Here is an 18539-nt window from a genome sequence, read left to right as displayed (position 1 = left end):
GTATGTCATTGACCCATTTGACAGTAAGTATAGCTGTTCTTCTTTGATATTTTCTTTTGCTTTGGTCATCTGGATGGCTTTGAGCTCTCTTCTGACTAAGGCACAAGGAACGCCGGCATCTCTGTGGCTCATCTGCACAAAAGTGATTAGTCATAGTGTTTCCCTGTCTATGGATTAGTCATCTACAGTGATTTCCAGCTGTCCTCATAACCCACAAACTGTTAGGCAGTTTCATTTCATTGGCTTGTTGGGATTTCCATAAACCAGACTCAAAACAAGATCTAGAGCTTAATTGACAGATGACACATTTATAGATGATGGGGTTGTATAAACAAAACAGAGATGGGGAAAAAAAAAAAACATCACAAAATTGCTTTAAATGGGTAATTCACTGGTTGCAAAATGGGCTTTCAAAAATTGCTGCCTGTGAGGTAAAAAAAGGTAAAACTTTTTGAAATTGGTGCTTTGAGAAAATAGAGAACAAGGACAAATGTCTTGCCTTTTGCCTAATAGGTAGGAAAACTTCAACACCTATAATGCACTGGGCATGTAGCTTTCTAAGGCCAGAGTCAAATACTGCCTTGCTTGAGTAGGAAACACTTCTTAGAAAACTTTTAGCACTAATGGTGTCGGCTTGTATTGTTCCTGGGTACAAGAATTCAAAAGCCTGTGACACACCAAGTCGACGTCAAAGAACTAATGGTGATGAAAGCTGACTGTCTTGTCACCTCTCGTCAGTTGTTTCGGCCAAAAAAAGCTGTGCTTGAACACACCAAAAGGACTACAGGTGACTGTGAACTAGCATGTGTGTTCTGTGCATGCATGTAATTAAATATCAGTCTTTATCAGCAGGTGTCAATAGTCTATTTTCATTTTCGTCATTCAAAAAGTGCAACCGAAACTAGGACTGCAGATATACAAACTGTAAACAAAGCATTTTGAATATCAATCATGCTGATAACTTTCTTCATTCCATTTGGCTCACATTATTATGAAAATACAGCCCTCTGTCTGTACCATCTTGACGACTTTGCTCGCTTTGATCACTTTCACTTTTATTCTCAATTTGCACTTGAAACTGCCCTTATGTCTGTGGTCTCCCACAGTTTTAAAATCAGTTAAGATTTGAAAATCAAGTGTCACAGGCCTTAGCTGAACAGCCATCTCTCTCTATCACCCACACTGATTCAACATGCTGAATTGGCCCAAAAAACCCTGACTGCGTCAGAATAGAGCCGACTGATGCTTAAAAACGGCCCAGGCTGGCTGTCAGCTTGGTGTGTCCTGGCCTAAAGAGTAAACATTTAGCGGGAGTGAGTTATTTTCAGCTTCCAGTAAAGGATCCAGTGCATAAGGCTGTAAAGAATTGTAATTTTGAGAGAACACCGGGATGGAAAATCTGAAAAAACTCTCTGTTTGTAGTCAACATTTCAAATGGGATGACAACGAATGCAGTTTTTGAGCCCAAAAGGAGGGGAAACTATTGTAAGTAAACCACTGTTCTGTCAGTTCCACCCAATCCCGAAGCAAAATGTCATCACATATAGGTAAGAAAGCTTTTGCCATAGTATTTTTACAATAATGCTGTTTAAAGAGTAGACAAAGTATGATACAATTTTCAGTGATAAACCTACTCTTACAATACTGTTTTATTAATAGCCCTCTGTCGATCCAACTGTCTGTGTGCAGGGATATTGAAAAACACGGAAGTACAGTTTAGTTTTCTTGAAAGCCCTGGTGCTTGGTCAAAAGTCTGACACAAAAACCTTTGTGTGAACTTTTGTGAGAAAAAATGTGTATTTCTCGGCCCAGGTATCATGGAGAAAGAGTAAATGTTCCTTTACAGCTCCATCTATCAAATTATGTATTCATTTATATATATATATATATATATATATACAGAATATACATACATTGTATCATTATGTACAGTGGGGATCGAAAGTTTGGGAACCCCTTTCAGAATCTGTGAAAATGTGAAAATGTTTAACAAAACGAGAGATCATACAAAATGCATGTTATTTTTGTTTAGTACTGTCCTGAGTAAGATATTTTACATAAAAGATGTTTACATATAGTCCACAAGACAAAAAAAAAAATAGCTGAATTTATTAAAAACCCCGTTCAAAAGTATGTGAACCATTGATTCTCAATACTGTGTGTGGTTACCTGGATGATCCATGACTGTTTTTATGTTTTGTGATGGTTGTTCATGAGTCTCTTGTTTGTCCTGAGCAGTTAAACTGAGCTCTGTTCTTCAGAAAAATCCTCCAGGTCCTGCAAATTCTTCAGTTTTCCAGCATCTTTTGCATATTTGAACCCTTTCCAGCAGTGACTGTATGATTTTGAGATTCATCTTTTCACGCTGAGGACAATTGAGGGACTCAAACACAACTGTTAAAAAAAGGTTTAAACGTTCACTGATGCTCCAGAAGGAAACACGATGCAATAAGATCTGGGGGGTGAAAACTTTTGAACAGGATGAAGATGTCACAATTTTTCTTATTTTGTTGAAATATAATTTTTTTTTCATTTAGTACTACCCATCGGAAACAACAGAAGATACTTGCATGTTTCCCAGAAGAAAAATTAAGTACAATTTACCTTGATATTTGAATTCAAAAGTTTTCACCCCTCGGCTCTTAATGCATCGTGTTTCCTTCTGGAGCATCAGTGAATGTTTAAACCTTTTTTTAACAGTTGTGTTTGAGTCCCTCAATTGTCCTCAGTGTGAAAAGATGGATCTCAAAATCATACAGTCACTGCTGGAAAGGGTTCAAATATGCAAAAGATGCTGGAAAACTGAAGAATTTGCAGGACCTGGAGGATTTTTCTGAAGAACAGAGCTCAGTTTAACTGCTCAGAAGAAACAAGACTCAAGAACAACCATCACAAAACATAAAAACAATCATGGATCATCAGGTAACCACACACAGAATTAAGATCCAAGGGTTCCTAAACTTTTGAACGGGCTTATTTTAATAAATCTGTAATGTAAAATATCTTACTCAGGACAGTACTAAACAAAAAATAACATGTATTTTGTATGATCTCTCTTGTTTTGTTAAAAATTTTCATATTTTCACAGATTCTGAAAGGGGTTCCCAAACTTTCGATTCCCCACTGTAAACCTGACTGTATTTGAGAGATGTAAATGAGGAAAATTAGTGGGGTTTTTTTGTTCTAAAATGTATGTCAAATATTAACTAAAATGAATTGTATGCTGTGGCTCAACTTTGCCTCCAAGTGCAGAAAGTGTTATTTATATGAATATTGTTAAAAATGTTTAAAATATATGGTTATAAGTTGTAAAATATACAGGCATCCTGTTAAATGGGAAACATTGTCTCTGTATTTTTTTTTACAGTGTTTTTCTGGCAACCACAGCTGCCAGGTTTTTGTTTTGTTTTGTTTTGTTTTATTACCATAAATTTAACAGGATATTTTTAGCGAATGACTGCATGTTAAAGAAACTTTCTTCTAGTTTCAGCTGACAGCAGACATTCTGAAATAAGACCTTTTTTAGAGAAAAAGTTTTACCTTTGTCTCATTTCCCCTTGACCAGAGGACAACTTCAGTACAAAGCAGCACAGACACTCAGTTCTTCTGACTGTAACTCAGTTAATAATCTCTAAGTACAACATTAAAATTGTCTGTGACTTTGCTTTCTGGGGGCAGACAGAAAATTATTCCTCTAATTTTCAGATCTGTTTGACGAAACCTGTTTTGACAGAATGAAATGTAAATGAAGTTGTTAAAGAAAGAACTTTCATCTTTTGGTAATGGTATTGTGTCTGGAGAAGAGACTTAATCTAACATAACCTGAAGTTGCTCGCTTACGCTATCCCAGACGAATATTAGTATGCAGACAGATGAACACTTGGGATTAATCTTTAAACTTTAACCATGTCTGAAGAACTTCACAAAGCTGTCTGCAAGACAAACTTTCAATATTTTCTTCCTTTTCCCCAGTGTCAATCTGTCTGACATCCTTACAGTAATCTTCTTAAAATGTCTCTCGCTCTCTATCACACCGGTGCAATGGGAGAGTTTCAGAGTTTCTTATTATTTTTAAGTTATTTTGAGTTTTGCAGCTCTTAAAAGAATAGTTCAAACCTGTAAGACTAAATTTCTTCTGCGGATCACAAAAGAAGATATTCTGAGGAATATTTCAATGTTTTTTGCCCACTCATGTCAATGAAAGTCAATGGGATTCAAAACAACTGCACTGGACCCCACCTGCACTTTCATTCATCTGCAAGGGTTTTGAAAGGGATATACAGTATTTTAAATGTAACCAATAAAGTCACTTTTCTGTAACAGTGTTGGGTGAGATAAATTTACCAATGAAATGACTTTTGAGGCAAGTCTGGCCCAATAGCTGTCTAATTAGGGGTCAGGTTTAGCCTCAAAGCTACCAATCCAGTTTAACATGATTGATCAAAGTGCTGGGCAAAGTGGTCCAAAGGTGTAAATGCCATAGCAACAAAAGGCTGTTGCATGGAAGAATACAGCAATAACATACTTCCAAATTGGTACATTTTCAGCAGTGTATGGACCGGAGGAATTTCACATATCTGGTCAGCAATACTCCCAGTTTTGCCCAATCTGCACTGTATGCAGGAGTTTACTGGTCCATATACACCTCTTTTCATGCAGTGTTTATTAGTTTTTTCCACAACAGCTATCACCTTGTCTTGTCATTAAAGTAGTGCATATTTACATATAAGAATAACCATTTGAAGTGTATTGTATATTTATTGTATATTGTCAGCAAGCTGACGCTCTAGATAGCACAGTGAATGTTTTATATTGTCAATGAATGGGACGCTAAATCTCATTTTGGCTATAATAAGATTTTCCCAAAAAGTAGGCAAAAATGAACCTGGTGTCCTCCATGATTCCTGTTCTTTCTGACAACAAAGCACTTGAATGTGACAAGCTCATAATCACAACTTACAGTGGGAAGTAGGACATTTCCGATAGCACGTGAATGCAGGATGAGTGCATAAGAAAAAATCAACATGTTTTGAGAAAACATCTTTAAAGATATGTATCATAATTGAAATTTTTAGGTGGAAATAAAGTGCTTTAAAGTAAACACAAGTGCATGTTGTGGGTGTTTTCTTTCCACTAGTCTGAAAAAATACATTTTGAAGCCCAAAATCTCAAAATTGACCAGTGCATGAATAAACTATGTTTTTGTCTTAACTATGTTCTTGCTGCGGGAAGCAAATCGGCCACAATGAAACTCAAGAATCCCAGAATTGCCAATGAAAATGTACTTAACTAGACCATATTTACTCAAAGCAAAAGGACCATGCATCTGAAAAGCAATGACCCTTTTGCATTGCTTTTTTCCTTCATGCACATGAGAAATGTGCCATTCCTACTTCCGCCGTACCTCCACAAGCATGTTCCCATGAATGATTATAATGAGTTAGGGCTGCGACTGGTGTTGCCTCCATTAGTGAATGTAGCGCACATACCATTTTGAATGGTTTTGCAACACAAAGGTCAAATGTAAGGACAAAATGTACATTCTCCTCTGTACAATACTGGAACATCAAAACAGGCCCGTCTGGGGTAACGAGGCATGCATGCTCATTTGGGACACTTTCTCCATCAGCGAGTGAGAAAAACTCTCCTTAGTAAAGTTAGGACTAACAATGATAGTCTCTTATAGCGGCTCTCTGTGATCTCGTTTCAAAGCCTCATACCAGACTTTAATTGCTGATTGTTTTTAACGGCAGATTCGGTTTCCTCTGATTCGAATACGATTCGCTGTCGGCTCATTGAAGTTGAGCTTTGAGGAAGCGTATGCTTGTTTTGATGGCTCTGTGCATTCCATTTCCTTGTTAAAATTCAAACCAAATTTATATGACCGTTAATAGAGAACATTTCTGAAATGGCAAAAACAGTCAACAGCACATTAATAAGCGTGGATTTTCCATACAGGGCCATCAGTCACTGGCTCTACAGGCATCTCTGGATTTAATAATGCTTTATAAACACTTAAGACAACAGACTGAGTGTATAAACCAAGATTCAGGTCTGTATACGGCATGCATGAGCTGCAACAGAAACACTCCAGTTTGCCTTCATCAAAAGTGGACAGAGACAGGCAGAAGAGACTGTTTTGACTGCTGTCCAGAGCAGCAGAACTGTTCGATTACACCCCCAAGTACATTTATCATGCTATTTCCAGGCATCAGTTGTACACAGAGTGAGCTAAACCTCAGCTGACCAGTGGCTGTCTCGCAGACATCGACTGACTCGCACGCTTGTATTGAACTTCTATGAGAGACCCAGCGGGGATCCGGTGGACTGGTTGCTAGAGAGACCCCAATGAACTTTCAGGAAATGACCCACAGAGCTCTGTTCTCTCCAAATATTTTGTTTGTGCCACACAACACTATGCTTTTTTTTTGCTCACTGTCCTTTTTTTGGTACTGGTTTATACCTAGAGAGAAAAAGGGTGTCCTCACATGAACTTGGCTGAAAATCATAGACCTTACAAATGAATGTTGACTGTTTGTACTGCACTGCAAAAATCATTCTTAATTTTTTTTTACATTATTATTTTTTGTAACACTTTATAAGGTTTCATTTGTTAAATTCATTAGTTAACATGAACAATTCTTCTGCAGCATTTTGCAGCCTATACCGATTTTTTTTTCATCAAAAAACGATCATTCAAGCTTTATATAAGTAATGTTTAAGCGGTGATGATGTGATTGATGCCTGAGGTGGAGGAATAAGGCACAGCCGACAGCCTGGAAGTCCATGGTTATGGTGGAGTGATGACAGACTAGGGCGGAGCTGGTGGGATGAGGGAGCCCAGTGGAGCTGGAAGAACGATGGTTCCAGGTGGAGCCAACTAGTTGTCGGGCCGAGGTGGAACTGAGGGCACAAGGGATGAGGTGGAGCCAGAGACTCGTCATGCCAGGCCAGATCTAGGGACTGGAAGCCCCAAGGCAGATCAGGGCTGCATGGTGGGGCTGATAGTGGAGACGAAGGGTTGCAGGGAGCCAGCAGAAGCAGAGCTGACAAATGGCTGGCTTTGGGTGAGCAAGCAGGTGAGAAAGGTTGGGTGCGGAGACAGATTTGGTGGTAAACAGGGATGGTGGCGACGAAGACAACATTGTGCTGGATGGAGCTTCTAGTGATGATGAAGACAACTCTGTGCTAGACGGGACAGAAGAAGTTCGTAGGTGGGAATTAGGGTGAGAAGCGCTACCTCTGTCTTCCAGTCTATTAGCCATTCCTCCTCGTCCAGCTCCACTAAAATTCCCATTGGCACAGATGTGAAGGCCGGCTTGCTCACCTGGTCAGGCTTTTGTTCCAGGATGGACACGGATGCTGGCTCCGTTATGGGCAACAGCTCGGCATGAAGTCAGGTAAGCTGGGTCTCTCGGTCTGTGGTCGGCTCCTGCTCCTTATCGATGACTGCAGTGGTTCAAACTTAATTTTATGAAGTGACGAGAATAATTTTTGTGCACAAAAACAAAACAAAAATAATGACTTTATTCAACAATATCTTCTCTTCTGTGTCATTCTCCTATGCTGTTTACGTCTAGTGCTTTCATGTTCCATGACAGAACTCTGGCTCAGTATTGGCCGACGCTGTTCACATGAGCAGCATGACGCATGCGCATATCTAAATTTGTGTTCCAAAGATGAACAAAGGTCTTATGGGTGTGGAACAACATGAGGGTGAGTAATTAATGACAGAATTTAAATTTTTTGGGTGAACTAAACCTTTAAATACACAGAGAAATACAAACTAAAGGCTAAAAGTTCTTGAAAACACAAGCAAACAGGCAGACTGACACATACTTCCCACAATTCCTTCCCCTTTTTGTCTTCACAATCAATTCAGTATACAAACACACAACACTGGTAAAATATGATATGAAGATTTCTTTTTCTAAAAATTCTGCAGCGGAAGAAGCTTGATTCAACACTGCTGTTGTGCATGAAACACATTTTAAACCAAAATACCTTTCTATTTTCGTGGAACACAAAAGTTGAAATTTTTGAAGAATCATTTGTCTTTTAACAACAGTTCATTATAGTGACTACACTTGGCATGCTTCAAAAAATTTTAAAATGCTAATTTTTGGAGCTTGACAGCCTATGCCGTTTAAGAGTTGCATAACAATTTGGAACAAATAAGCAGAAATTTTATAAAAACAAGTCAAGTTTTGACATTTTATGTTTTTAATAGCCAATATGACAAAAATACAAGAGTGATGTAATATTCCAAAAAAATAATTAAAATATGAACCTCATAGGAAGGTCAAGGGATTTTAACTCTGTCAGCATGACCATGGGAAAAATCCTCTCCTCTCTTGTGTAATGTCAGCTGTTTCTTAACATTGTTATAGTGGCTGCCTGCTATATTTTTTCCAAAACAAGCTTGAGACACTGACACCGTATTCATTCTTGTTTACGATCTTCCTCGATGCATTCATTTCAGATATGATTACTCTTCCCTGTCTCTATCTGCGCTATCACAGATGCTGCCCAGCAGGCATCAGCGGGGCCGGGCGCCCGTATTCACCCGTGCCCACTGCTGATTCAGCTGCCCCACGAAAGAAGAAAGATCATCCCTGCCAGCACTCAGACAGACCTCACCTTACTGAACACAGCCTCGGCTCACACCAACACGTCGGTTTCAGTGAAGCCAAAGTAAAATTACCAGTGGGCATGTTTGTAAATAGCTCAACTTAAAGGGTTAGTTCACCCAAAAATGAAATTTCTGTCATTAAGTACTCACCCTCATGTCGTCCCAAACCCGTAAGACCTTCATTCATCTTCTGAACACAAATTAAGATATTTTTTGATGAAATTCAAGAGTTTCTGAACCACACATAGGCAGTAATGTAGAACACGGAAGCGCTGCACTGCGTTCACTACGTCAACAGCATAGGAGACTGACAGGGAAGAGAAGAAATTGTTGAATAAAGTCATTATTTTTGTTTTGTTTTTGCTCACAAAAATATTCTCGTCGCTTCATAACATTAAGGTTGAACCACGGTAGTCACATGGACTATTTTAATGATGTCTTTAGTACCTTTTCTTAACAAAAGGTCCAACGACGTTACTGCCTATTCAGAAACCCTCGGATTTCATCAAAAATAGCCGATCTTAATTTGTGTTCCGAAGATGAACGAAGGTCTTACTGGTTTGGAATGACATGAGGGTGAGCTTGTCATGAGTTTTTGGGTGAACTAACCCTTTAAGGCCCGTTCACACCAAGAACGATAATTATGATGGTAATATTAACGTCAACACCAGTGCGCACTGCAAAATCGTCGTCTGAGACTGCTGCTTTAAATCCTTACGTTCTTAAAGCAGGATGGATTCTCATTGGCTGTTGTTCATCACCTGGAAAAATCATTCTGAAATTGACTCCAATGATATCTGAAATTGATATTTAATGATATCCATTATCCTTATAGCTGTGGTGTGGATTCTCCTATTCTTTTATAATTAGAAAGATTTTTAGAACTACATTTTTATCGTTAATGTTATCGTCCTTGGTGTAAACAGGTCTTTAAAATCTAGAAAAAAATGCTGATATACAAAGGCATTTGTGCACAATATCTGATGAAGAAAAAAATTAGTGTTCCCACACTGTCTGAAAAACATCTCTGTGGGTTTGAATTAACGATAAGCGTCTAATGAAGCCTTGCAAAGCAAAGAGGTGGTGTCGCTCTCCTTTCCAATTAGCCGTCTGTGCAACTTCCTGGCAAATTAGTTTCCTCGCTGCAGCTCAGACAGTTCCGGTGGCTTCTGCAGAACTTGGATTGGTTTGTGTGTGTGTGTGTGTGTGTGTGTCTGACTGTTCAAAGCAATCTGTTTGTGACTAGCAAGAAATAACAAATACCCACTTTAAAGGATTCAAGGTCAAGGCCAATTACGTTCTTAAAGGTTTATCAAAATCTCAACATTGAATTACAGATTTAAAATGACATGGTTTACATTTCTGTGACGATTTTGGAATAATACTCAGTACCCCCCAAGATTTTCTCTTTATACTGCATCTTTTCGAATGGCATCATTAACTTTATATACATTAAACATTTACAAACAAATACAAAACTATAAATTTATAGATGGATCTCTAAAATAAAAAAGACAAACAATATATGGCAATATAACAATACTAAGATTGATATTGTTAATTTTATACAATATATGGTAAACTAGATTCCTCTGTCTAAGCACACACATAAAAACAGGAAACATATTGGCAAAAAAAAAAAAAAAACCGCATCAATTTTGATTTTAGAAAACACAATGCATTGATTCCAACATTATTTCTGTGAAATGAAACCACTTTTTTGGTGTATGTGTCAAACTCATACATAGATTTTACTGAGAAAGCTGCTTTTGTCAGCTTTGATTGTAAACTGAAGCAGATTTATTAGTGAACATTAGATTGCAAATAAATAAAAAACATGCAAGTTTTGTTGCAGATATTGCATTTGGGTGGATGACGAAAACTACACTGTAACATACACTTTTCAAAACATTTTATATTACACAGAGTTACATTGCACATTATAATAAATAATATTTTTCCAAAGACGACAAAGTAAAGACGGTAGACAGTTCATTTATTCAGACTATAAATGTATAAATAAAAAGACAAAAATGTATAAATAAACATCTAGAACAATAAGCATCTTCCACATGTCTGTGGAAAATAAATAAGAGTACATGTATGTACAATATGACAGGACTCAGTGCTTAAATGGAGTCCTGCTGTTGAAGGTGGTTTATCCAGTCAGTAACAGAGATACATGGCTATAATCCGTGTAATCTTCATCATCCTCCTCTTCATCCGTCTCTTCTGAGAGTGCTACGGAGGAATATAGTAGCTGTTGCATTAGTATAAAACACACCAGCATTCTGGCACAGAGTCTTACTGCATGACTTCTTGCATCTTTCTCCCAAAGCATCTCTAAAGATGCTTTGCAATTCACACAAGGTGGTGGGATCACAGCTCAGGGTGGAGGGAGAGGGTGGGATTGAATTTCTACGTGAAATGGCGCCTCACCTCTGTCTTTTATTAGCGGAGACAATTTCTTGTATTTGTCAAGTCATTGTACAAAATAAAATCAAGCAAAGAGACATTACGTAATCCCTTCTTATAAACAAAAATATCGCTTTGTGGAAGATGATTTGTCAATACCACACACAGACTCAGGCTGGTGAAAGATGGTTCTACTTTAAGGCATTAACAAATGTTCTAACTTATCACTGAACCATCCAAACATGTTCATACTAATCATAAAATCGCATTTTTCCACATGAGATTTGTTATGTCCCACATTTTACCCATTATAGGGTTAGAACAAAAGAGGTGACATTGTCTAGAAACATTTTACGTGAAGAATCATCCTCTCTTGAGGAATAAGTGGCATTTTTAATGAAAAAAATACTTCGAATATGGTAAGAGAAACAGCATTATTTTCACATTGCGCAAAATGGACATAACAAATCGACAGTGAAAAAAATGGTTGAGTTTCCCTTTATTACATGAAGATGATAGACAAAGATGTTAGCTGGGGTCAGAAATGAAATTCCGCAGACAACATTGGCCTCTTGGAATTGATTTTCTGGGCATATATTTTTTAAACCATATAAAACACACAGCATACCAACCATTTCAAAAACTTCAATTAAAATATATGTCAGAAATATATCTATATATTAAAATACATGTTAAAAAACTTTTTTGCCCCCGTATTTTACATTTCTAGGGCTTTTTTTTTTTTTTTTTCCACTTTCAATGGTATTTTTGCCCCAACCATAATGGCAACAGGTTTGCTTTTCTTTGTCCATAACACACACGCTCATCTGTATCATCATGTATCATCACTGAGCCGGTCAGCCATAGGCAGAGAAAACAAAAAACAGAGCACGCTAAGTGAGTTTACGTCCCTATATACTTTCCACATGACTCGTCAACACCGTCAGTCATGTTTCTGTCTCTGACGTGCAGACCAATGCGGAGGAGCAGCATTTTCAGAACTGTCTCGAATCCCGAACGGAAATCCTTCCTGGCTTGACCTTAAAGATTTTGGCTTAACCTCATTTAAGGCATCAATAGATGAGCAGAGAACATCTGCACTGTCCTGGACACTTCTAATGCATCAGAACATCTCATTGCCACTGAATTAAAACACAACGTCTTTGCGAGAGGAAGCCAAGGCAAGGGCAGATACACGCTCACCGACAGTCCTTGTGTTCCTTTTGGGGGCAATGGGAGGGGCAAAAAAAGATGGATGTTTTTCGGCAGGGGGAGGGAATGCGGGACAAGGCTTAGCATCCTCTACTTACAGTTGCAGGAGCCTGAGTGTTTGACTTCCAGGACGAGACCCAAGGAGCAGGCGGCCTGCTTCATGGCGCACTCGCTCGGGTAGGTGACGTTGTCGCTGGCGCAGATGCTGTCGCCTGGACGACTCTCGGGACAGGTGTCCTCACACACCGCACAGCGTCCCCGTTTCGTCTGCTTATCCCACAGACACTTTCGTCCCTCCCGGCAGTTGATGTCTTCACAGGACCTGGCGTCTGATTGAAGAAAAAACGAAATGAGAAGTTTTCCCAAAGTATGATTTCACTTAATGTAAAACCACTTCTTTGAGCCACATTCGGCCGTATTGAATGTTAATTTTAGCCTTGTTTCACTCAGTGTGGTTTGAGGAGGTATTAAATAACGCAGAAAAGCAGCAACAGTCAAAGCTACCCATGTGAAACATGAATGTGTTATTGCAACAGAAAACAGAGTAATGAGAACCACATGTTTAAGGAGGATTGTGCAAGCACAAGATTTTGTCTTATTCTCACCTATGCATTTCCCCTCGTAGGCTACTCCGATGGACCGTCCCATGATGCACGTGGCCCGTCGGAGGTGGCAGGCGCTGGCGTACACGATCCCGTCATTTCCGCACAGGTACTGCTCCGGTGATGTCACCTCGAGGCAAAACCGGTTGCAGGTCACGCAGTAGGCGTTGTTGGTCTGGTCCAGTACACACGTTGAGCTTCCAGGACAACGCACGTCATAGCATGACTCTGTAGAAAAATGATAGCCTGTCAAAATTGGTTACATGCCATTACTAGCTTATGCATAAAAGTATTTCGTATTTATCCTCTCCTCTACAGTCAAAGCAAAATTTATTCAGACACCTTGAACATTTCATTCATTAATACAGTTTATTCACTATAGTTTAAAAAAAATGGTAATAAAATATGATAAGATCTCAGAGTTAAACTGTGTCAGAAAAAAAAAAATTATGTCAGATAACACGTAGTCAGGTCTAATTTTTGGTTTGACTGTATATATTTTGGTGGGCATAATATTTTTATTAGAAAGACATTAAGTTATGCATGTTTGGTCTGTTACTAGCAAGCTATCAATGCAGATTTTAATTAGAGATTGAGAATTAAGCCTTGCATAGTTTTGATTCTAAAAAGTCAACATGAAATGACATTCGCCAACATTTTATTTCTGTAATGTGACGTACAGGATATTCTGTGAGAAAAATTTAGGTTGGGACTTAAAATATCCATATCCATTGGAACTTGATTGGACCATTAAAAGTGGGTGGTTGTTACATAACAGACTGTAATTGAAATGCGAGTTTGCTAAAACAGTTCCCTAAATTATCCAATAGACTGCACGGCCTAGGTGATGTCACCAGGAAAAAAAGGCGGAGCAGGTTATTATTATTTTTTTTTTATTAAAGATTACAAAAGTTCTTTTTTCTTTGGAAGAATGTACACCTATGATTTGACTCGAGTGATCATACTTTTGCATTTTCCCTGGTACTGCGCAGTCAGGTCAGGGTGTCTCTTGCACTTGGCCCTAAGGAGCGCACACTCGTTCCGGTACGTTTTCCCATCGGAACCACACACAGGCCCTTTAAAGGTGACATTGGAGCAGTCTGGGGCACACACGCAGCGGGGTTTATTCCGCTTGTTCATTTTGCACCTCTTCCCAGGACCACAGTCCACATTATCACAAGTCTCTGTAGAATCAATAAAGAAAGTTATGAACAACTGATCAAATGAGCTGAATATCAGTTCTGTATATATAAATGTTTGTGGTTTAAATGTCATGTCATTTCTGAATGACATGACATTTAAACCATATTCAAGCTGAAATCTTCATATAGACTAACAATTCAATTTAAAATGTTTAACCTCTTCCAGATTATTTCCAGACATCCAAATGATGAAAACACTCTAATGCTGTACCTTTACAAGGTATGCAGTTTGGTGCGCCACCATTGAAGATCAGCCACCGGAAGAGCGTGTTATTGGGTACATCCTCCTCGGTCCACGCCGTGCCTAGACGACCACTTCTACAACAATCTTCTCGACTCATCCCAGACATGTACAGAAGCTGGCATCTCCCGTTCTTGCCCTGCTGAAGCCAGCAGTTGCCGGCTGGAAAAAGTCACTTTATTACCCCTCATACATGCTGAATACTATTCTGCTCCTTTATCACTCATACCAGGCATGTAATAGAATATAGCTAATTGCAGCCAATTAGTGCCAAGCAGGGCCGTAACTACCTCGGCCATTGAGGGGGGCATGTCAGATACTCAAAACAGTCAATATGGGTCACCTCGATATTAAATAAGTGGTTGCATCTTTAGTGGCAAGTTGCTTTATGACGATAAAATAACCACAGATTTCGCTGGATCCAGGTAAAGGATCAAACAAACATTTGAAAATGATTTTAGGGGTATTTTTAAAGGAACTTGGATTGAAATTCCAAATGTTCAAAGAGTCCTTCTGCCATCTGAATTCACTCAAACTCTTAAGAAACACTATATTGTGGTTGAGTAAGCGTTTTGTTCAGTGCACGAAAACATGCTCAACCGTTTAGACATAATGCCATTAGAAACATAATAAATTAATACATTCCCCCCTTACTGCACAAAGTTTAATATATCATCTGAAAATATGAATCACTTAAAGTTCAAGATCAGACAGGAAGGTGCCTAGATATGGTTCCTTTGCAATGAATAGCTACTGTAAATTCTAATAGCTAGGTGTCTTGAAAACAAGTTCATTTTTTAGTTTTTACGCATGAGAGGCGCAAACGCACCATTCAAGTTGCTCAAGTCTAAGTCAGTGAATTAATGGCTTTAACACTGCATAATATTCCTCTTTCAGACTTTAAGAAAGCACGCAAAGCATAAATGTCACTTTACCTTGTACTTTCTGCTGTTCCATCAAGTGCGCGAACCAAATGAGAAGCGCGATCACGCCCTGGCGGAGCTGCGGTAACTGTAGCATCCTCAGAAAAAGTGGAGACGCGTGTTGGAGATAGACTGACTACAGACAGACAGATGTTCTCCCGATGCTTCGCACTCAGTGACTGTCATACACACGGAATCCGTCTCGCTTTTTAAATCTATATGGGGTCTCGAGTTGGATGTGGTGGGCGGTCTTCATACTTCATAGGGGGTGGGGAGAGCATTAGCAATAGTTTGCCCACCGACATTTATCAGGTGACATTTGTAGCCTAAGTCTAGAAACTTTCTCCCCTCAAGAGGAACATTATGATTTGGGGCTATGTTTGTGGGGGTTCAAAGAGTTGGATAACAGCAGCAAAGTGATTTGGGGTCTGTTTGCATTTATTGTGGATAGAAGGCTGATTATTACAAAAGATATTTGATATAAGTTGTTTTTCTTTCAACATATGCCAAACTTTGAGTTTGAACTGTATGAAACAGAAACCGGTTTTGCAAAATTGCTGAATAAATAGTTTATTTTGATGTGATCATTTATTTATTTATTTATTTATTTATTTTTTAATTTGATTGTTATAGGATTGTGAATATTCTCAGGAAATTCAAATGCTCAGTGTTAATAAATAGGGATGTGCCATCTGAAGCTAAATAAAATGTAATATATGTTGGACAAGAGCCGTACCCAAAGTAACAGGGCTGACAGTTTTATACTTTCTATTACTAGCCCTGTGCTCAAGGTCTATAAGAAAGCGAATTTATGTTTAAATTTATGTGGATATTTATGCAAATATCCAGTTTACTGGACAAAATCGTGGCAACTTGGTAACAGGGTTGAATATTTAGAATTGTACCAGTCAACAAACACAATAATATACAAGATGATGAAAGAAAATTCACAGGGGGATTATGCTGTCGTTATGAGATTTTTTTTTTTTAATTGTGAAATTTTACATTATTATACATATAAGGAAAGTTATAAGGTTAACAGGGCTTGTACTTGTAATTTTATGTCTTTTTATTAAAAACGTCTACATATGAGAGAATAAATAGCCATGTGTTCATGTGTTTTTTGTTCATTCAAAATGCATACTTGGCCACAAAAGCATACTTGTAAAGAAAGAATGCATAAAAATGTTTTAAAAGTTACTGGATTTTGCTGATGTGTTAAAAAATGCCTAGAACAACATATAGTAGAAGTTAAAGTCTGTTTTTTCACATGTCAATGATGGACACAAAATGCACCGTTTTCATGGACTGGCACTATTGTCTTATATATATATATTGTCCTGTCTAACAGTAATGAACTGTTGGATTACTATAACTGGCACTTTAAAAAAAAAACAGTAAATTTTTTATCAGTGAATATAGCTGTATAAATGCTACTGTACAGCAAATCAGACAATATGAATAGAGGCAACAGCATCTCTGTGCCATGGGAATTCATATGAGTCCTCTGCTTTGAATAGATCCAGACAGTTTTCCATCCATTTCAGGTTGGACAATGAGCGTTAATCTTTTAAAGTGGTTTATTACTGTGAATTCTGATGGGTAATAATAGACTCAAGGATACGGTCATTCTAATAATAGTTGAGACAGTTGTTTGGTTCTCCCCAGGGTCAAACCTGTAAATATAGCACAACAAATCCTCCTTCAAAAGGAAGCAATCAGGGTGTTGCATTACACCCCATCTTCACAACTAGTGACGCGACACGGCAAACTCCTGTGAAGTTGCTGACGTTGCGCACTTGCAGTGTAGATGAGGTGTTACATCCATAATACAAATAAGTTCTTATCAGATACACACTATAGGCATCTGTGGTTCCATGAAGAACCTTTAACATCCTAGAAATCTTGCATTGCACAAATGGCTCCTCAGATTATTAAAATGTTCAAAACACTAAGAATGGTTCTTTTAAAACTGAAAGGTTATTTGAAGAAAAAAAAATAGTTCTACCAGAAAGACTCGGGAGGCAAGGAAACATTTGAATAAGATTTATTTAACAGTTTGTATGCAAATATTGAATAGATGGAATGATAAAATTCGTTGGCGTAGTCCCCGTCCATAGTACGATTTAGAGGGTAGCAGACGATTGCAGATCCTGCTTGAAGATGAAGGCAAAGGACAGGGACCGACCTGGTGGTGGTGGGGAGGATGGGGGTGAATGCCAGCGTCGGAATCTGAGAACATAATAGTGGGTGGGAACAGAACTTATATACTCAGGTGACGTGTAACGATTGATTAGATAATGAGCAATGACGTACATTAGAGTCTTCCTGGTAGAACTTTGGCTAAAGCTCCCATTTCTTCTTTTGGAACCTTTATTTAAAAAAGTGTAGTACTTATTCCTTATTTGCTTAGTCACTAGGCTATTACAGTACTGACAAGTGACTTCTATTAGTAGCCTAGCAAATGTTTGGCGTTGAATTCAAAAAGAGGATTATGGTTCAGGAATGTAAACAGCTTCTGGAACATGAAAAAATGTAGGGTGGGACTTGATTTTGACCATGAGGAGTCGATTGGATGGTTGTGGTTTGCTATTGGTGAATCTCATGTGAGTGACAGGTTGTCCCGCCCTCACACTAGTAAACATCAGAGAAGAGAAATCATTGCAAGAGGAAGGGGAAGCTATTTTGATTAAAGAATATAAGGGTATATGAATTAAGAAGTCCATAAAAAATAAGAATGGTTTCATGGTGAATATGGCCTACTGGTAACTTAAAAATAGATACTAGTTTTAAGAAATAAATGTTAAATCGGCTTGCCAGATATAGCCTATCTGAGGTGTAACGTTAAGCCGCTGCCTTGCTGTCCCTCTGTCGGGAAATTGGGAGAAATGCAAGACTCTGCAAGTGTCTATTGCTACACGTTGTTAATAACTATCAGGGACATACGTTGCACAGCTGTGGTCTGTGGTTAGAGATGTCACTGGATTGATCGAATGCCACACAGAATCGTTTTACTGAACAAAAACAGCCATCGGCTCGTGCGTTTAATCCGTTGTTTTTATTTTTTTCTTGTATACTTGAAGCTAAATGATAGGCTATATATGTGTGTAGTGCTTTACACGAGTCTCTAAATATATTAACAATTAAAGAAAGTGCTTTATACATTATATTTAAGGACATTTAACTCTCTGAGGCTAGTGAATGCTCAGTTTGACATTGAATTTGGAGACATCTGCTGGTGAATAATGGAAATGCCGAGCTAGTTTCAGGAACGGGTTAAATAGGATAAAAGAAAAGATACAAGGATACAAT

The 18539-nt window shown here is 38.3% G+C and overlaps 1 protein-coding gene across 1 annotated transcript; it reads right to left on the bottom strand.

Annotated features, from left to right (window-relative positions):
• Window positions 1-10611: 10611 nt before the first annotated feature.
• On the bottom strand, window positions 10612-15755 carry fstb (follistatin b). The gene is made up of 6 exons (XM_048173741.1): window positions 15240-15755; window positions 14275-14466; window positions 13827-14045; window positions 12865-13089; window positions 12358-12588; window positions 10612-10873 (listed from the first exon to the last, which is right to left on the bottom strand). Exons 1-6 carry the CDS (start codon window positions 15322-15324, stop codon window positions 10791-10793), a joined length of 1035 nt encoding a protein of 344 aa, XP_048029698.1. The 5' UTR covers window positions 15325-15755; the 3' UTR covers window positions 10612-10790.
• Window positions 15756-18539: the final 2784 nt, after the last annotated feature.

This window comes from Megalobrama amblycephala, linkage group LG2, assembly GCF_018812025.1.
Source record: "Megalobrama amblycephala isolate DHTTF-2021 linkage group LG2, ASM1881202v1, whole genome shotgun sequence".
Classification (NCBI taxonomy): domain Eukaryota; kingdom Metazoa; phylum Chordata; class Actinopteri; order Cypriniformes; family Xenocyprididae; genus Megalobrama; species Megalobrama amblycephala.
Note: the sequence above shows the minus strand (reverse complement) of the source record. Positions and strands in the feature narration are given on the sequence as shown.